The 21,230-nt window shown below is 39.5% G+C and overlaps 1 protein-coding gene across 8 annotated transcripts; it reads right to left on the bottom strand.

The window, feature by feature from the left end:
* Window positions 1-1,234: 1,234 nt before the first annotated feature.
* On the bottom strand, window positions 1,235-19,777 carry LOC307021842 (uncharacterized protein). Of its 8 annotated transcripts, XM_079654321.1 has the most exons (14): window positions 19,504-19,777; window positions 6,542-6,616; window positions 5,816-6,009; window positions 5,371-5,497; window positions 5,033-5,113; window positions 4,595-4,802; window positions 4,233-4,402; window positions 4,044-4,142; window positions 3,600-3,832; window positions 3,335-3,513; window positions 3,155-3,248; window positions 2,619-2,963; window positions 2,436-2,500; window positions 1,235-2,267 (listed from the first exon to the last, which is right to left on the bottom strand). In XM_079654321.1, exons 3-9 carry the CDS (start codon window positions 5,915-5,917, stop codon window positions 3,738-3,740), a joined length of 882 nt encoding a protein of 293 aa, XP_079510447.1. In that variant the 5' UTR covers window positions 5,918-6,009; window positions 6,542-6,616; window positions 19,504-19,777; the 3' UTR covers window positions 1,235-2,267; window positions 2,436-2,500; window positions 2,619-2,963; window positions 3,155-3,248; window positions 3,335-3,513; window positions 3,600-3,737. The 8 variants fall into 8 exon arrangements, with proteins under 8 accessions (XP_079510447.1, XP_079510445.1, XP_079510448.1 ...); XM_079654319.1 differs by having other exon boundaries at window positions 2,436-2,963; XM_079654322.1 differs by lacking the exon at window positions 2,436-2,500.
* Window positions 19,778-21,230: the final 1,453 nt, after the last annotated feature.

Raw genomic sequence — 21,230 nt, 5'->3', positions numbered from 1 at the left:
TTTCCAACTTGGGATCAATAAAGTATATCTTATCTTAAGATGATCGATAGCTACTGCCATATTTGCAAAATTTGCCTCTAAACCTTGACAAGTGCATGTTTCAGGCTTATCAATTTACAACAGGAGGGGTCACAGACATAAGACGAGCTGTTAAATAAAGCTCTTCTGACCTTAGCTGGACCCGTTCAAATCCAGTTTTGGAGAGTCTGCCGTGGTTCCATCCCATTTCAAAGTGCTGTTCGACGCTCGGCGTAACCCTCGGCGCACACTCAAACATCCAATCAGAGCTTGAGGACTATCACGGGGTTTGTCCATGGATGGGTTTGTCAAGCGAAGCGGAGAGAATACTTACTTCCGGGTGTAAAATTCTCTAAAGCAAATGAGCTGCTCCGACCCTCGGTCCTGACGGACTCCAACTTGTGTTTATTAATCAAACAAATAAATACACACAAGGATACTTATGTGTTGTTGAGTAAGTAACAGTGTGTGGTTTAGAAAAGAATACAAAATTAGAAGGAAAAAACGATGAAACAATACAGATTTCAGTATTCTGCTACTCTCCCCAAAACTGACGGCAACAAAAGTCCTACATTATTCAATTAAAATAAAGAAGTAAAAACAATAAGGGTGACTTGATATTGAGTCAGAAAAAGGTTGATAAACGCTGTGAGAATGGATCTGCGGAGAGCATTTCGCCGCGATCCCAACGTGTCTATTACCAACGTTCAGGGAGCTCTATGCAAGTCGGTGACGGGGAGGGGCCCTGACCGTCAACATGTGACGGGTTGGGAGTGAGAACGTGTTGCTGTACAACAAATCACCTCTGGCTGGAAGAGAACTCTCTGCTCCATAGTTTCTCTCTTCACTGTACATTTGACATATTCAGTGTCATATTTAATATTCCATCTGTCACATAGTTATGTAAATATAATACCTTGCATATCTTGTTATTGCTCATTTGTAAATTCAACATGTATATTTTCTTCTTTATTTCTTGTCTTTTTATTTGTATTGTATAATGCCATGTGTTTTAATGCTGCTGCAACGCAAAGATGTCCCAAATTGGGATCAATAAAGTTCTATCTTATCTTAAACCAACAACCAGTGTTCCGGATGAGGATCATCTCTTTACAAAAATATTCAAGTGCTAACCCATATTGTTACTTCTAAATGAATTTATTTCCAAACGCACTATAATGCAGTGTGATGTAAACAACAAAAAGTACCACAGACGTATGCTTAATTTATATTTATTCATCAACCAACCACATCAATAACATTGTTTTTAAAACAATAAAATGGTCCTCTCTGGCAATGGTTTACTTATGTGTTTCACCACAATACAAGTAAAAGGCCACCATAAGGGTGTATGTCTTGACTCTAGAGCGTTGGGGTTAGTCTAACATGAAAAGCATGGACAACAGAACATAAAATCAAGTTATGCAAACGGTTATAACATACAGTATTAAGAAATCATACAACACAACCATTTTTTTATGATTTAACTATGTATATTAAACATGTACATTCTATGTGTAAATCAAATATAACAATTTATAACAATATATTATTTGGTTTTGAGAACAACAATGAGGTGATTCACCAAATAAACTATTTGTTGTGTATCTCAATGTCCCTAATTATACATCCTAAAAGACTGTCTATTGTACATGTTGATTGAAGTACTTCAATCAATCAGGTTAATAGCTGGAGACCAAAAAGGAAATATAACTGACAAAGCAATTAAAGCAAGTGACGCAAAAGAAACAAAAATGAACAATTAGAGGAAAGCTGTTATTGGCCTGCGGTGTAACAGGTGCAGTCATATAAAGTTAATGACAGGTAAATCCTATAAGAGATCGAAAATAATAATGCATAGGCATCCCGTTCTGGGAAAAAAGGGAAAGACCTCCTGCTCTTGGACAATGATGTGCTCACCAAGTTGTATGGTAACCAGCAAGATATACTTGGAGATTTAGGAATTTACATTCTAGTGTTTCAAAAAGGCTCAAAAGTGAATGGTTCATTGCTCAGGATGTATTCCAGGGACGCTGAGCGTTTTCTTCAATACAATTTAAGTTGTGTACAAGTGAAATGTTTGGCCTGATGCTGCGGCATAGGGAAAAGTCATATGGTCAACATATTCAAGAGTGATCTTCCATTGAGGCGTATGAATACAATCTCTAAATATAAAGTCAGTAAAGTATTTACATTTCTGATAGCACATCAAGTCTTGGCGGATATTCGTGCTTGAGAGCAGCAGCAATCTGGGGAAATACAGAGAAACAAAAAAGAGGGGCAGATCAGAAACCAAATTTGAGGTTTTTGAATACACAATGTATGTTTAGCATTAATGAATACAAAAGTAACAGCAACATGTCTAGGTTGAGGCTAAATCAACAAAGATACTGTACATTAATTCATAAGTAAATTACCTAAATGATGTTTCCTTCTTCATCTTCACTGGTGTCTGGACTGCTTAGGCCACTTTGACTTTCCTCTTCATGTTGAAGGAAACAAGCATCAGGACCTAAAGCAGTCTTGTACTGCTGCAGTACCACCTGCAACCTCTCCAACGCCTCATATAAATGTACGTGATACAAAAATATTTCACATACCTCGCATTTGGTAGCATGGGCTCGAGCATGCATTACACTGAGGAATGGCTTCATGGTGGTCAGCTCCTGGAGAGCAGGAAGGACACTTGCAGCTTTCTCCATGTACGGCCAGTACTTGCAAGCCACATCCATGGCGAAGAACTTGGCTTTGGCTGGCATGAGTTCTTTTTGAAGATACAGGGGCTAGGCAAATATCTCCCCCCTGTACATATTTAAGGCCTTCAAAAGAAACCCATGGAGACATACAGCCACCTCCATCCCTTCTTCATCCAGCTTCGAAGCCCTCCTTGACGTCTCCCTCGCTGCAGTCCACTGGGAGTCCCCACATGTGCCTCTTCCCTGGGTCTAAGACAAACATTACATCATGACAAATCAGTTAAAAGCAATGGAATCACGATCTACACCATTTGTTTTAATTATCTGATTTTGGAGTAGATGGTAAGGAGAAGTAGCTGAATTTGAAGAAATTCAGGGTCGGATATACATGGCTATTTTTGTGATATACCTATAAGGTAAAATGACGAATAAAAACTTGCATTTTTCAGTGATCTCTGTATTTTGTCGACAAATGCAGCCTCCGCGCTGTCTTCTGCTAGAAAGAGCCCATTAAAAAAGGCGCTGCCATCAGAACTGAGGAAAAAAAGATTTGCAAATATATCCATGAAATATAAACAGTAATCAAAAAAACTTAAATAACAACATTGTAAAAACAGCACCTTCCACTTCGCCAAAAGCGATACAGCTTCCTGTTTCCATCGGCAGAAACAGCCAACATCTCCGGCGTGCAGGCAGGGCAGATGAAAGGAGCACCACAGCAGAGCTGGTCTTCCTCATACGAGGCATAGGAGAACTCCAGAAAGCTGCGCTGCAGTGCATCTCCGTTGACAGGTCCAGACTGGAAGATAATTATATATTGCTGTGATTTTGTCTATTTACGGAAATGTTATAATGTATAATATGGTAAAGAATATTTACACTTACTCTTCCTTCACACTTTGTGCGATGCTCCAGCAGCTTTGCAAAGGCCTGTCTGGAGAATCCCGGAGAGATGACCTTGAGCTCTTCAAAGGAGCTCAGGAGGTCCAAGGTGTAAAGTGTGGAAATACTGACCGAAGCTGGCTAGTATCCACTCTTAAGGAGGACTTTCAAGTCGGGGGTCCACTGCTGCTGGCAAGTTTGACAGACATATAGTGGCAGATGCAAGTCATAACGCCCTTGGAACAAGTAAATAAACATAATTAAGACACATTTTACAACAGTTCCATCTACAAATAGTCAAAGATGAACAGATATTACATGAAGGTTTTACTCCAAGTGGAAGCACAATGCCTCAGCCCACAACAGTAAACATATAACAACAGTTCAATAGAAATCCAAATATATATATATATATATATATATATATATATATTTATATTTGTTTACCATTGATGGTAATTAAAATCACTGGTTTGCCTGGTACCACAGTGAAGTTTGTGCCTTTACAGGAGCAGTTGGGTGCCTTCACAGTTGGCAATATGCAAGCTGTCAAAAAAAAAAGGAAAGCACTAATTACCATTATATGCTGGCCGAAAAGACATGTGAACATCAAAATACAAGTTTGAGAGAGCAGACCTTGGTCATGGGTGTCATATCCACCTTCCACTCTAACAACACACGTTGTTCGACTAATTGGTTTAAAAAAAACATTCATTAAACTGTCCCTGTTGTGGAGTGGCTGGTTTTTGTGATGAAGTACATCACAGTCTCCACAGAACCACTCCTCGAAGAGACACTCTCTAAACCTTGGGAGGAAATACAAAATTATTCTAATATCCTAGAATTACTTTCATTTTCATGTGGCTTTTCTCTAGGTATCCAGTTTTCTAACATCCCAAAAGTCATGCATGTTAGCTGAAATAGCAGGGCACTGAGCATTAATACTGAAAAATTACAATTAGGTAAAGTAATTTAAATAAAGGTAAATGTTATCTCACCTAATAACAGCCGGCTCGTGGCAGAGGCCACACAGGGGATGACCAACAGCCTCTTTTTCTAGAAGGCATTGTAGGTGGTGTGGTCTCGCTTCTTTCCAGCGCTCTGAGGCTTTCTGCTGCCGAAAAGACCAGGATGAGGCAGAGCTTTTTTGAGGCTCAGGAGGAGGACATGAGGAAAGAATGTCAGAGAGTCTATCCATATTCTTTTCTGTGAACAGAATGGGAAACTTTAACTGTAAATGACTATATTTAAGATGAACACTAAAAATCAAGGATCATTTCTTTGCTCAGTATGGAACTGGCCAATATCTTTACTCAATTACATTCCTCGTTCGAGTCCTGAACTGTCAGTTGTGTATAAGGTTATTTTCTCTCACTAACACAATTTATTTAAAAATTGATTTTAGTTTTAAACTTAAAGCCATTTTTGTGATTTACCAAATTCGTGTTGTGCTGAAGGTTCAGTACGCAGAACCTTCACACTGGAAGACTGGAAGCCCTCAGTCGGGGGGGATGTGACTGTAAAACATCACACAGAGGGTTAACAACAGATAACTGATGATTTGTATTATCTACCTATTGTTTAAAAGCTTGTGAAATTAAATAAAGCATAGTTCTTATGACACCACAGTGGGAATGTCTCCGACTGTAGTGTCACTATGCGTTTATATATTGGAATGATTGTAGACCCTCAACAAGCAATTACTGTTTTAATTTGATTTTCCAACCATTTACTTAGTAAATTCATAAAAATGTATAATAATTGGGATTTCAACCTGTAGCTGAGCCTTGGCGTCGCCCTCCACGCCTCCCTCTCGGCTTGCCACGTCCTACACAGCCCCTTTTAGGGGACTGTAAAGTGTCTCCTACAGAGCGTGCCCGTTTCCTCTCCTCAGCTGCTTTCTGTGACCAAGTAACAACTCATGTAAGGTTGATGTTGCTGATAAACTGATACCATAATAAAAGTAAATTCATTCACTTGAAGAACATTTTTGCTTCAAGTTTTTCCTACCATATACAACTAATGAAGTAAAACAAGTTGAACAAGCTTTATTTAGTAAGCCTCTGCCCCCCATGTTGTAATGATGAACCGTTTTGCAAAGGCCCTATACATTGATCCAAAATCCAGTTACTCTTGGCCTGTTCAGCATTTTTTGGATAACAGATAGTGCCAAATTCAAGTGGGAAATGAAATGAGGTCATATGGGTTAAAACACCAACCTTAGCTTCAGCTAGCATGTGTTCATGCTTCAGCTCAAGAGCCAGGCGTTTCCCTTCTTTGGATGTGGGATTATTGGGGTCTGGGTTGTGTTTTGTTGCCATTGCAACACAGCCAGCCAGCCAGCCAGCCAGGCCAGCCAGCCAGCCAGCCAGCCAGCCAGCCAGTGTATGGGTTTGTGGTGTGGGTACGGGAGCTGCAGGAGAGAACAGAAAAAGTGAATTAAGTAGTGAAACTAGCTTTTTTAAATGCACATTGTGACGGTTTAACTACTTTAGACAGACTGAGTTCATTTACGTGTTTCCTGTTTCATACGCGTAACAAGCACATGGACGTGGACTATGCCCCTCCCCCCAAACATATATTAAAATGTCGGCCATCGTTAGTACTGTCATGTGTAAAACAAAAGCGATTAAGATAACGTATAACTCACACTTTAACACCAACGTATGTAGCCGTAATTAAGACAAATATTTTTCACACACCACTTATGAGCTGATATAAATGTAGCTAAACTAGTTTAAGCTTATGTTGAACGTGAGCTAGCTAGCTAGCCGCCCACAAGAATAATCTCACATTAATGTTGCTTTGCTGATTATGGCGAAAGCATTTCTCAGACTTAGAACAGTTCAGTATGTATGATGAACCATGCGAGTAAAGGCTTAAAAAAAAGCCCCAATTATTAAATCTAAGCAAAACATGTATCAGACTTTAGTGACCCAACTTACTTTGTCAGAGGATGGATCGCAATGCCGGTGGCAGCGTCTTTGGCCAATAGGTGGTGCTCTGAATGATGTAATTTCCTGTACCGATTATACAATAAAATATTAATACATTTCCTATATTTTGACACGATAACTCTTTAATAACCTAAGTAGCCTACGGACAAAACCAAAAAAGTATAATATTGCCTTATAAAATGCAGAAAAGTTTAAACATCTAACATGATAATAAAAATAAATAAATAATGATATCTTAAACCAAAATAAATAAAATGGAAAATTAAACAACAACAACAATTTAACATAAATAAAACAAGGATTAAAACAAGGATAAGTTTGACTCAATGTTGTGTAAAGTACCCGGTTAAAAAAAATATTTTTTTATTTTTATTTTTTGAAAATAATACAGCTTCCAGCTTCCCGAGACACGAAGTGGAGACACGAACAATTCTTCCACTTGAGATGCGTTTAAACTGTGTCAGAGAGATGTTTAATCGGTTCATTTTAATTGGTTAATAATTGATGTTTAATACTGGCAACTTCTAATTGTTGGGGGGGGGGGGGCGGCGTTCGATTCCGTAACCTTGGCGCACTGCCACTCCAACATCCAATCCCGACTTGAAGTTGAATCACGGGGACTGTAGTCCTAAACGATAGCTGGGGATTATGGGTAGTGTAGTGTCTTTGGCCATCCTAAACTCGATGATGCTCGAAATGTCCCTTATAGGCCTACGTCTGTTTCCGGTTATTTTTATTTTGAAATTCAGTTCCTGAAGGACGGCAAAAAAGCCAGAGATTATAGAATCAAACAAATAAATAAAAACAAGGATAATTGTGTGTTATTGTTGACTAAATAACAGTGTGCTATTTTGAAAAGAATAACAAATTAGAAGGAAAAATGAGCCCCATTTATTTTACTCACAGACAGCAACAAAAGTCCGAAATGATACGATTTTAAATAAAAGCAATAATCGTGGCTTGATATTGAGTAAGAACATGTTTTTATGAACCACACAGCTTCGGGTCTTCCTATAACACGTAATGCCGTGAGACTACCAACAGAAATACATTGCTTTTAAAATCGTGCTGTGCAACACGAAAAAAAAGGGGAAAGACTACCAATAGAAATACATAGCTTTTAAAATCGTGCTGTGCAACACAAAAAAAAGGGGAAAATCGTGTTGGTGAACACGAATCAATAGATTAAAAATCGTGTTGGTGAACACGAAATGCCGTGAGACTGGGTTGGAGTAGCATGTGACAACATCCGGAATTACCGGAAACCAAACTGCCGTGAAGTATTTCCTGTATTTTTTAGAGTATTGATTACAGCGTTTAAAAAGTATTAAATGAAAAGTCATGAAAGAGAGAAGGAGGAGAAAAGGCGTGTTTAGTTATATATTGAATGTACAATGTCTGAATCCTCTGTTATGCGCAACAACGAACATTGAAGATCGGAGGAGGGAGGACCCCTACAACGTAAACCGGCATACAAGGAGGAGCTATAGGAGGATATTTAAACAACGGATGTGTGTTTTCTCGGCCCTTGCATTCACTCTTGGGAGCCCGAGAAGACAGCTGTTTTTTCTAACCTGAACAATATTCTGCTTGTAACATTACCGTGCCTTATTTAATTAAAGTACCCATTTGAACCTTCTCAGGATAATAACGAACAAAGTGTAACAATTGGGACCAGCTGACGTGATTTCTTTGGACCGGGAGAGACTACAACCGGCTATTGGCCGGAGCCGCTGGTATCCGTTCGACACACAGCAAGCTCGAATAAATTCTTGGAGTGAGTGTTTATGTAAACGAAATTAGAAGGCTGTCTTAAAAAAGTCCTTTTCGAGGAAAAGGCCTGAAAAGTTTGAAGCTTTCAGTGGTTATTCTTTTCTGTTTTCAACCAGACATTGCGTGTGGATTACGAGGGGAAATGCAACATTCGGGCGTCAGATAGACGATATTCTTCTGATTGTGTTTGGATAGCGTCCCATTTTGTCCCATAATAGCGTGTTTAAACAGAAGAGATAACCATACTGGCTCTTAAAGTCAAAAGATTACGTAATGGGTATGAGGCCTATGACGTAATGTGTATGAGGCCCATTTATCATTGTAAACTAAATAGAAATGTTATTTTAAACTACAGTGTTGTTTTGTGTTGTATTTTCTAGACTAAAGATCACCCCGCCATTATTTCAGCTCCCCTGTGAGAGCCACGAGGTGTATTTTCAAACCCCTTTGTTCTTCAGGTTAAAGGTTGGAAAATCAGTTGCCATCTTGTCTTGCCCTCATGTTGACAATCAGCCACACAGCAGTCGCCATTTCGTGAAATGCTAATTGAAAGTACTCTGTTTTAATACACCCAATACCACTCACATGAGGCTAGGCACTCCATCTTGAGAAGGACAAAAAAACTAAGTTGAGACCAGACGCAGAGCCAGGCTCAACTGCAGATATCAAGAAAAGGGTAAAAATCAGATCAGATGCTTTAACCTTTCCAAGTAAAAGACAGAAGACATGGAACCAAATTGAGAAACCTTTGGAACAGTGGCAAACAAGAGGACTGATTCCAGCAGATGATCAACCTGGACCAACAAAAGCCCATAGAAGAGCAGTACTCGACTATGAGCATGAACAATGCCTAAAACAGCTAACTATATGGAGGGAAGCTGAAGAAAGATTTATAAGAGTTACAAGTCTGATACTCCATCTGGAATATGCCAGCCTATTGGCAGACAGCATAAATGTGGTCCAAGTAGCAGACCTGGCAGTGAGGGAAGACATAGCAGAAAAAACCAAAGAGGCTCCAGTTATCCAAACTCCGAAGCTGTATCTAAGCCTGGCCGAAGTCCCTCCTCCCTCCCGAATGTTGGTTTTATAGGAGAAGTCTTGCAGTTGAATGGACTCTCCACGGACACACATCTCAAATAATTGGAGTATGAGGTAAGAATGCTAACTATTAAATCAAAACACCTGATGGGAGAGAACATACGATTAGAAGAAATACTTGAAAGACAAACACAAAACACAGAAATGGAAGCACTACAACTGAAACTCTTGAAGATACAAATAGCTGAGAAAGATACCGAAGCTAATAAAAACAAGAAAGCGGCAAGGCAAATGGCAGCTACATCAGAGATGGCCATAGAACCAGAGAAGGCAGGGCAGACACCTCAAACAGTTCAAACTCAGGTAGCACCGGAGATTCAGGTGCAGAATTAACGAAGTGGGGGAGGAGATTTCCGAGGAAGACAAAGTGGCAGAGGAAGAGGTAATCGATCAACAGGACAAGGTTTCCAAGGTGAAGGATGTTCCATATGTGGTCAGTTCTCACATTGGGCCAGATATTGTCCGCATCACAGGATGATGCAAGTACCAAAATATCTTCCCATAAAATTTCGGCAACAGCAAACACCTGCATATTGTTGGAGATCGGAGGATGTTTAAAACCAACCTCGTCTCCGCGTGTCGTTTGGTAAGCTGGGTAAATTCGTAAAAAAGGAAGGGATTAAGAAACACCAGAATGCAAGTTAAACAATAATCTTGTTTTAATGATACAAAGTAACAATACAAATACAAAGGAAGTACTTCCTGCTCTTCCTCCAATCTTACGGATCTGGTCAGTTTGAAGAAAAGAAGAGACTGGTCTAAAGAAAACACAGGCTTATATCCAAAAACCCCAGGAGGAGCTATGCGGCTGCCCTCCCCCCCCCCCCCCCCCCGAGGGGTCCTCCCCTTAGAAAAGACAGCCAATCAGCGCGAGCCAGAGGCGACCCTTACATTCGAGATAACAAACCCCTCCTTGCAAGTTTCACATACTTTTGGCATTTTATAAAGATAGGTTTAAGATATAGTTTTTTATAGTTGGATTATACAAATAACACATGTGAGTTACCTTAACCTCAAACAATAATAACAAGAGGAAAACATCAGCTCTGATCTCAAGCAGTAAAAAGTACCGCACACTCATTTAGCCTGCAGCTCTTCCAGACACTTGAGCTATTGTTCTTTAAGAATATTCCCTGCAGAATCTTTATTTCAAATAAAAGGTTTCACATTGCATATTTCCAGCTTCCTTTACACATACTGTTATTATTAATTGAAGGATTATTTGAATTATTTGAAGTATTAAAGTAACGTGTTATGGCAGGAAAGTTAAATCTGGTATATTCATTTTAATGTCACCTTATATATATTCATGTGTGTTAAATTTGAAGGGACAAAGTATATTTTCCCTCCCCAATATATTGAGGTGAAGTCTTTGTGTTTAGAGAGGGATGCAAGCAGGGGACATCCTAATTTGGGGATAGCTCCAAAACTCTGGAATGTTTCCCTCATAAAAGAAGAGGGTGCGTTACACATGCTTAGGGCAAAGGTGTGTGTTTTCATTGCAGTAAATATATGTGCTGCATGATTACTGTTCAACTATACCTCTGTTTTTATTCTTTCATGTGCGGGTACTAAATGGCTACAAACATTGTGGAGAAATTAGCTTAAACATGTTTTATTACTCTATATGAAATGGAAGCAGCTTTTATGACAGGGACGAGAGAGCTGGGGGAGGGGACATTCTTCCTAAGATTTTCAACATGTCAATTATCAGGGAAATCTACTTGTTTTCAATAGATGTGTGTGGTTAATTACTTTGTATTAATAATAACAGTATGTGTAAAGGAAGCTGGAAATATACAATGTGAAACCTTTTATTTGAAGTAAAGATGTGAACAATAGCTCAAACAAATGGAAGGGCTGTAGGACAAATGAGTGTGTTCTCTACATTAGGCCTGTGTGACGTTTGACTATTTGAAAAGCATCTCTAATACTGCTTAAGAGCATAGGTAATGTGTTCCTCGTTATTATTGATATGAAAGTGATTTACATGTATTACGTATATTTAGCCAACAATAACAACTATATCTTAAAACATACTTTTAACTTGTGTGTGGTAACCTGAGGCGGGAAGATGGACACAGGGACAAAGGGCCATAAAGGGGATGTGTGTGTGCTGGCTGCAAGATGTGAAATAAGATAAGGAAACTTGTTTTTTCGAGCAGGCGAAGGTCCAGCTGAAAGAGACTTTTTGTTTCCGGGTTTCTTCTGCTGTGTCGCACTGATTGGGTACGACAGGCCATGTGTTGGTCTCTCCCAATAAGATGACCTCTGGGGGAAAGCACGCACACACCTCCTCCTGTGTTTTAGTATGAAAGCCTGTGTTTTCCTTTGGTTCGCGCTCTTGTTTTTGACTGGCCGTTCCTGAGACCTGTCTCACACGTGGTAGAACCTGAGCCCGGAGTACTCTGCAGAGTGCTTCGTGATTCCTTTGTATTTGTATTGTTACCTTGTATCATTAAAACAAGATTATTGTTTCACTTGCATTCTGGTGTTTCTTAATCCCTTCCTTTTTACGAATTTACCCAGCTTATCAAACGACACGCGGAGACGAGGTTGGTTTTAAACATCCTCCAAATCTCCAACAATATAATACAAAGTAATCAAGCACACACATCTATTTAAAACAAGTAGATTTCCCTGATCATTGACATGCTGAAAATCTCAAGAAGAATGTCCCCTCCCCCAGCTCTCTCGTCCCTGTCATAAAAGCTGCTTCCAATTCATATAGAGTAATAAAACATGTTTAAGCTAATTTCTCCACAATGTTTGTAGCCATCTAGTACCCACACATGAAAGAATAAAAGGAATCAAATAAAACACCAATACAGGAATAGTTGATAAATGATTATACATGACATATGATCACAGTAAGGAATACACACACATATTCTCTATGAAGTGACCCTTGTTATAGGTCCGAATGTCCTGTCCCCTGACAGTCATGAGTTTTGGTTGATTAACAGAAGTGTAATTGTTCTGGTAGCTTAAGGCCCTATTAGAACTTCCTTTCACCTCGAAGTCCGTTTTACTGGAATGAATACAGACATCAATGAGAACAAAAGACTATGGCCTCGGTAACTGTTTGACTCAATTCTCAAGGCCTCTTTAGGGGTCTTGTAGGAGATAAATCATTAATTCTACAAGGCTTCTACTGTCTTGTATCTGAGGCACATCTCCCTTTGGGCTAATCAATACGGGTTTTAGCAATTAGCAGAGGAAGCTAGAGACTCAGGGCCCCTTTCTTGCTGGGAACTGCAAAGCAGATGTCAAAGGTCATAAAACCACCCTTTTGACTACACATGAAAAGTGGAAGAAAAGACTATTGCTTTAATTTATTATTACGAAGTAGTGGGACATTGTTTCAGGAATATATGAAAAGCCTCTCTATTATTTAAACAGTGAAAATGTACTTTCAAATGTAACACCCACGAATATATAAAGTGACATTAAAATGAATATACCAGATTGAACTTTCCTGCCATAACACGTTACTTTAATACTTCAAATAATTCAAATAATACTTCAATATCCTCCTACCCAAGTACAGCCGCAAGCACAGGTATACACTCCCATACAGCATCAACAAAAGGGACAATGGAGAGGAGAGCAACAATCAAGACGAAGAAGAGATGAAGTCTGCTACAAATGTGGTCGGCTGACACATTGGTCCAGAGAGTGTCCGCAGAACATTGCACCAAACAACGGCCCTCCATGCAGTTACCCCAGGGGAGGTTTCCATGATGACGACGGAGGCAGGGGTTCCCAGACATGTCAAAGACGAACAGGGGTGCCAAACATAAACCAAATGCCACTGACAGCCTGGTATCAAACACAACAATGAGGAAGCTCAGAGGGCCAGACCACCAGGTGATGAATCTTCAGCACAACGGTATTTTGAAAACCAGCTACATTGAGCCATATCTGTCACCACAGGAGGGAGAGGTTTAATGTTATTTAAAAAATCGAGAGTAGAATATTGCATTTACATATAAAGCATCCACAGATTAGAACATTTAGCAGACTATTTTTGTAATTATGAGAAGGAAAGAGATTACGAGTGATGTTGTTCCCCTACACAGAAAACTATTGTGTCCACACAGCTAGTGAGGTCAAGACGATGGGTTTCCACCCAAAATATGACGACAGGAACCTAGTACAAGAAGAAGGATCCTTACCAAGTCCTCCTGTTTACACCGACTGCAGTTCAAGGGGCGGCGATACACCTGACGTGGAGCTGTTGAGACCTAAAAACAGAAACTCGATTCTGCTGTGGTGAAGTCTGGCTACAAAGGGAGGTGTCCGATAGGGTCGCTTGTCTCAAACCAGTGAAGAAGCCAACAAGAACCCAGCAGAACTAGAGAGTGACTGTTAGCGGGAGAACAGTGACGGAGCGGCAGAGACTGGCCCAACATTTTCCAGCCAGTACATAGATAGACCCCGTCAGAAGACCGGGGCTGTGTTTAAAGGGGAACTTCATTTATTGTTAGTGGAAGTGTAGTTTTTTAGTCAAACAATTATGTGAATAATGGAGTCAGATTACATTTTTTCTCATAAACACCATTTTATAATCGGTCTGAAGTATCTGTTTTAAGGCATGAGCTGCAGATTAAATAACATAACACTGATCGAGAGCTTGGAGGAAGAAGTTGTAGGGTTTTTAAAACAGTTTCAAGAATCAGTTTTTATTTATTTATTCTTGAGTAACTTTACTGATTTATAGTGTAGTGTGTAAGGCAATATCTCATTTTGAGTGAGGGGCACCAGCCCTTCATGCATTTGAGAATAGTTCGTATTTTTCCCTCTAGTTTGGAGAAATATTATTTTATCATATGTTAGTTCAGCAGTGTCAACCAATCCTCTAATCCTAGAATTATTGAGACGCATTAGCGACACCAGGGGTATTGTTTTTTGCAACAACAATGATGCATAATACCATGACAAAAACCATTATAGAAACAAGTAAACTATTTTTTGTGCTAATGGCAGATTTTTAGTGAATATGCATTTATGCCATCAGAAAGCCATACATCATACGATATTTTTGTACGCCTTATGGGTACACGGAGAAGTTATATTTATTTAATGCAAAGTTATGGGTTTTACATGTCCTGTTCATAATACGGTAATCATTGCAATATTAATTGAGCATGTTATGCTCAAAGGAAGGAGTGTCATGATTATACAGATATGTAGATTTCAGTGACGTTGTAGTTAATAAACATGTAGTTAACAATAGGTCTCATAACAACAAAAGGTACGCCAAAGCTTGGCCCTTCTCCAAGGAGGGAGTGGTCCAGTTTTAGAGATTAGACGAAGTGCATGAATATGTCAGAACTCTGAGTAATATTATGCAAGTTTTGTCCACACAGGCTAGGAAAGCTACAGAGATACCAGACGAGACACCAGAAGAGACTCCTGTTCGGCCAGGTGATTGGGTGAGGGTGAAAGTTCAACAAAAAAAAGTGGGCTGATCCCCGGTGGACGGAAACGTGAGAAGTTGTAACAAACTTCACACGCGCTCCGGTTTAAAGGTAAAGAAAAAGGAGCAAATTGACACCACCTCAAACATTGTCACCCTTCACTGGCGACTTCCAGAACATTATTGGGAGTTAAGACTGATTTGGCAGAGCTGGAAAAAAACAATAAATAGAAATAAGATAAAGATAGAAACAGCTCAAAAGACAAATTGTCTAAAGATTTGTATAGATTGTACATTAAAGTGAAAACCTATTTTTTGTTTTACACCTGAAAAAGAGTCCAACGTTTTGTATACTTTATTCTTGTACTCATTGTTTAAATTCTGTAACTGACAAAACCATGGAGAAAATAGAGATGATGTCAAGAACAAAGCCAAACCAATTGTGGGGTCCCCTAGGGATAAGAGTCAGAATAGCATTGTTGATTGTGTTCATTACATTTGGCACCTTTCTGGTTGGATGGGGAGTACAATATCATGTAAGACATGGAACCATTAGTTCACTCGTAGAGAATGCCCACATCACTAACAAGACTCCAGCTGTGTTTCAGAGACTTTCACTTATCCCCAGAGCCAAAAGATCAGCTGAGCAACAAGAGGAGGAGTTAGAAATACTCGTTCCCAAAGGTGAGGCGGTTATAATCAAGAAGATTCACCGCCCCTATATGCAGTTCTTGTATCAAATGATGAGATGGGTTTAAGTGATCGGGATATGTAAGTGATGGGGATTTACAGATTAGGGGAATCTCCAAATACACTGGATCCATGTTTTAGTCTGTACCAGAAACAGCCCCTGTTAAGTTTATGAACAACCGACCGGTGACCTGAGCACAATTATTAAAAATGATTACAGTAGAAACAGGCTACTAACCCACAAGTACAGCTTTGTACGTACAAACTCTCTGAACAAAATTCCACAGCAGATAGTGGCGACATTGCAGATATGTCCAGTCACAAAAGTTAATTATGTTCTAAATAACAGTGAGATTTAAAGTGATGGAGAAAATATGGGGACATTCTTTTATAGTGTGTGAAATATGTGGTGCTTGAAACATGTAGGTATTTCAATTTATAGAAGAAAATGGTTTCCTGAAAGAGTTCTTTGTAGTAGCCATGTTACAGTAGGTGAAAACAATGTTTAGGGATATGGCAAAACCATTAGTAGACATTAATTGGGTTTAGATGACATTTAACAGCTAAGACATATAGTATGATTAGGAAAATAGAGTGGAAAGGATGGGATTTATTTGATCTCAGTGTGTGTAATGCGTCCCGAGATCTCTCTCTCTCTATCTCTCCGCCTGTCAGACCGCTACGACCCCATCTTCCAGGCAGACAAAAGACCTCACCACAGGAGACTCCTCCTTCTCCATCGAACAGACAGAGAACCAGAGCTGAACCAACAATGACAAGACTACATCCAGAACCATCTCCACCTGAGGCATCCAGAACCAAACAGCATGCTGTAAAAGGCACACTCTCATCGGTCCCCCACAGGACATGAAGTTCCAAGCTGAGCCACAAGATTTGGCACAAGAGCAGAGTGTGGGACATGAGAGTACGGAATACGCCCTCCATGCAACAAGTAGAGACTGGAAAGGAGGAGATGAAATGCAAAGCAGTTGGGCCACTGAAGAGAGTTACAGCGGAAGGGTCCAAGAGCGGATGGACTGAGGAGAAGACAGGACGGAGGAGAAGACAGGACGGAGGAGTTGGCATGGTCCAGCAGAACGTGAGGGGATTGTGGCTTGACAACCAGAGGGGGAGAGAAGGAAAACGGGAGTGAGTGAGTTTACACATGAAACACACTGAGGGTACTGTGGGATAATGGGGTAGACATGATGGAAATATTACTTAGGAGTACAGAGTAGAACATATTATTCAATCTTTCATCATATAAACAAATTATTCTTTGAGAGATTCTTATTCATGTGTGAATTTGGGGAAGATTTAATTTGTTACAATATTAATCTAAAGTTTAAAGGGATAGTTTTAGTAAACCACTCCATAAAAGCAGACAAATCTTTATTTGAATGGAAAATGTTAAAGGTAGAGCTAGTACCAAGCCAAAGATAGTATTCCAATCTAAAGTATTGATTTCTCCATTGTAGCATGGTTATTACCTCAGGAGGGAAGATGAAGGTGGAAATAACATTTGTTTGTCGTCCAAGATGTAGAGTTTTAAAAGACACTGGACACTGGCAAGGAGAGATTGCAAATTTTAATTTTGAAAAACTAATATAATTGGGAGTAATACATGCGGGCCTTGGATCACTCATTGTAATGGTACATATTTTTGACAACAAATATCGCTCAGGGAGAAGGGGTCGCTCAACCCACCCTGCAGATGTTTAAATCTTACTTGCAGCTTCACAGGGAGCGCACGGCACCAGATTATGAGTTTTAAAAGACAAGCGCCACCACCTCCTAATGCTCATCCATTTAATCAATGATGACCTGAAATTTAGAGATGTTATTTAAAGGACAAACATATCAGCCATAAGTGAAAATTCCTGAATTGAACTAAAAACCTTTAATGAAATGACTTCCGTTTTTAAAGTCCTTGATAAAGGAGGGAGTAATTATCACGTGCTCGGGCACCCAAGGTTCCACAAACTATTAAAGGGGTTAGCATAGTTCTTTAAGTAGACCAGAATTGAAGATAAATTAGTATAATGAGTTATTGATATTCCACCGGTTTTCACACCATTTCAGAGACTTTATCACTGCATTAGAACAGACCACCCAAATTTACTGAGTAGGAACTTTTAAGTGATGAAATTCTACAACTGTTGTAACTGACCAAAATCTTCTCCCAGAAATGACTGTCTAGAATGCCGTATTCCAGAGTAGGTGTTTGTTGGTATCGTGGAACTAAAACCTTGTACCCAGTCTTGCCACAGGATTGGAAAGGGACCTGTGCACTAGCACAGCCAGTGATGTTTTTTATGCAGTTAATCAACATGCCGAAACACCCCAAAGCCAGTAGGGCTAAGAGACCAGTCCCAGGGGGAGTTTAGGCTCCACAGTGTACAAGGATAGCATAGGGGCGCCCAGGGGAGGGCTAGATGTTGCATTCCATGTCCTAACGTACCGATTGAGAACCACGGCCTCTTCTAGAGAACATATTACTTTCATACCTTAAATGGTATGAAAGGAGGGAAGGTACATTTCTCATGAGGAGACAGTTACAAATGCTAGCAGAACAGGACGACCCACCCCCATATACAGATGTTGATGAAAATTATGAGATGTTAAATGATATGGATGTTCAGAGATGAGATTGTTGAATGAATGTCCAGCCGATGTGATTCTTTAAATTATGAAATCATGTGAAGAAGTGAACAAACTAAAATGCTAAAATGGAGTGAATCCATTTCAACTTACTATTCCAAGATAGTTTAGTTTTATTTTTTAATTTACTTTACACTATTCCAAGATAGTTCATTTTATTCTTTATTATTTTATACTATTCTAATATGGTAGATTTCATGTTGTATAAATCATTGCTATTCTAAAATGGTTTGTTTCTTTTCACTTTGTAAAAACAAGTGCCTTAACACTGAGCGTGGTATGAGAACGGTTTCTGTGAAAGGAGGGAGGAAGAAATGTTCTGATACCAAGCCATTGCTGCTATTTTGAAGAATGATATTGAATGTAAACACTAGAAGTTATGCACAAGGGAAAACTTTTATGTTTGAGCACAGTCAAAGTATTTTTTAGTTATGTACGATGCAAAGTTCAGATGAAGTACTCATTGATTTCAGTATTAGATACCAGTGTTGGGCAAGTTACTTCCAAAATGTAATATATTATATATTACTTATTACTCTCTTTTGAAAGTAATAAGTTACATTACAATATTACTGTCTCTGAAATGTAATGAGTTACACTACTTTAGTTACTTTCACCAAAATAACCACAAAAGAATAGCTAGGTATTTTAAATGCTAAAATGTAGTTTAGCGCAGCTCATTATGCATGCAGTGAAGGGCAATGTGGTATAGCATAACAACTGTGTAGGCCCTTAAGGCTACTAACAACTTGTATTACACGGCTTAGTTGAATACTCCATTCTGATTGTAAATTCTTAACATGTGACACGTTGTTAATACAGCAGTACAGACCCCTGTCAAGGACTATAATGAAGGTTAACATATTGTAAATCAAGGCAAATATTATTTAAACCATGCTCATGGTTTGAAATGGCAAACATTGAAAGGCAAAAGTATTATTAAAACCATGTAGCCTACTACATCATCACCATGGTCCCATCATATACGCTGGGAAGAGAATATTTACTGTGCTTGAAAACTGGTATCACATCATCATGTGAGGTTGACTTTGTGACCTGAAGAACATTTCAGCTGCAACATCAGCTCGTTGATAATAAGCTTGGGATATGAGATATTTTTGTAGCCATTCGTGGTGAAGGCATCTGTGCTATTGTATGCATTATTTCTGACCCAACATTTCTACAGGCATGTCAGAACATGGTACTATTTTCACATGAATATTCTAGCCATTGTCTATTTTTATACCACAAGCTGCAAAATGACCGCCTTACCCCACTGTACAGGCGGGTAGTTGTTTAAATATACCTGGCACCTGCGGGCCGCAGAGGGGCGGCGTAGTTTCGGGCGACGAAGACTGCTGCTCCGGGGATGGCGAGTCAGGCGGGAGTAAGCTAGTGTCCACAACGGAGGGTAACGTGATGTCCGCATCTGACCTGTTGCTACTGTCTGCAGTAGATGCAGTGTTGCTGGCGTTTAGTGATGGTTGCTTTGACCATTTTCGTATAAATGATTATCCACAGATCAGATGTGTGTCACTGCTGTGGAAGCACTTTGGAAATGATGCACGCGCAGCGGAGCAGGTCACCTGACACAATTTGTTGTTTGTATTTTTCGCTACGTTCTCTTTTTTGAATGGTTGCATAACGTTCAACTTTCCCGAAGATCTCGACGCGAAGTCTGAAGGGTAAACACCAGGTTTACTAATCTACCCGCACAATTTGTCCGGTGTCGGAATGTCTCGCTATATTAGTACATTCTTAAAAAACAAAACACCATTTAATTTCGGGTTAAAATGTGTTGTAACTGCGTTACTGAGCATTGTAACGGGTAATATATGACCCACATTTCATTAGTAATGCGTTACATTACTTCGTTACAGCAAAAAGTAATATATTACTGTAACTCCGTTACTTTTGTAACGCGTTACACCCAACACTGTTAGATACACACCTTTTAGGTGTGTAAGTAGGGACTGTTAGAAATTAAAATCAATGTTTTGATGGCATAAAGTAGCTTAAACATACAGTCAGTTTAAATGCTGTCTTATACTGAAAAACCAGAAGTTCTTACGCACAATGTCTTATGTAAAGCTTTTATTCTGAAAAACCTTCATCTCCGGTTAGCATTTAGCATGTGGCTAATATTCCTTACCCGATAGAGGTGAATTTCGAAGTGAAATGACATGGAGTGAGGCACACCGAAACCTAATGATTTTAACACCACAACTATAGGCGTTGAGATATTATTAATGCTGAATATTAAATGAAGGTACAGTTTATTTGAATACGTTTTTGTTTACAGACGTGAGTAGCATGTGACAACATCCGGAATTACCGGAAACCAAACTGCCGTGAAGTATTTCCTGTATTTTTTAGAGTATTGATTACAGCGTTTAAAAAGTATTAAATTAAAAGTCATGAAAGAGAGAAGGAGGAGAAAAGGCGTGTTTAGTCATATATTGAATGTTGTTGAGGCAGAATCTCTGCTTCGCGCCGTTCCTCTATGAGTTTGTTTTAAAAGAAGGAAAAGTCAAAGCAGCCAGGATAAGGGTTAAACAATAATCTGCTTTAATGGCAAAAACATACAATACATCACCCAATCACCTAATCACGAAGCACTCTGCAGAGTACTCCGGGCTCAGGTTCTACCACCGTGTGATATACGTACCACGACAGCCAGTCAGAAACAAGAGCGCCGATCTTCAAAATGATCACAACATTTATACACAGGTGGGGAGGAGTTTTGTCGCTTGCTCCTTCCTAGCTATTTGTTATTGGCGAGTTCACTTCTGAGCGAGCTAGCCAGTGAGTTGGCACTGTTCCATTGGTCGGTTTCACTTCTGGGCGGGACCCCAGGTAGTGAGTCCGCAGTTGTTGATTCCATCTGTTGCTTCACATTGTATGTGTGTGTGTGTGTGTGTGTGTGTTTTTGTCCCTCTGCCCTTAGGCAGATCCCCCAATCAATGATTTGGAGTCATGACAGAGGACTCTTTGACAGGACATATACTCATTCCCCCTAAACATCTTCAACAC

The sequence above is a fragment of the Notothenia rossii genome (genome assembly GCF_949606895.1).
Source record: "Notothenia rossii genome assembly, chromosome: 10".
NCBI classification, from domain to species: domain Eukaryota; kingdom Metazoa; phylum Chordata; class Actinopteri; order Perciformes; family Nototheniidae; genus Notothenia; species Notothenia rossii.
This window is presented reverse-complemented; position numbering and strand designations above follow the sequence as displayed.

Bases quoted from the DNA above. Each gene is read 5' to 3' on its own strand.
- LOC307021842 (XM_079654319.1), bottom strand. From the start codon at position 5,917: ATGGCAACAAAACACAACCCAGACCCCAATAATCCCACATCCAAAGAA. The intron at 4,403-4,594 runs GTGAGATAACAT...TTTCCTCCCAAG, and splicing joins CACGAGCCGGCTGTTATTAG to GTTTAGAGAGTGTCTCTTCG. The intron at 3,833-4,043 runs GTAAACAAATAT...ACTTGTTCCAAG, and splicing joins GATTTTAATTACCATCAATG to GGCGTTATGACTTGCATCTG.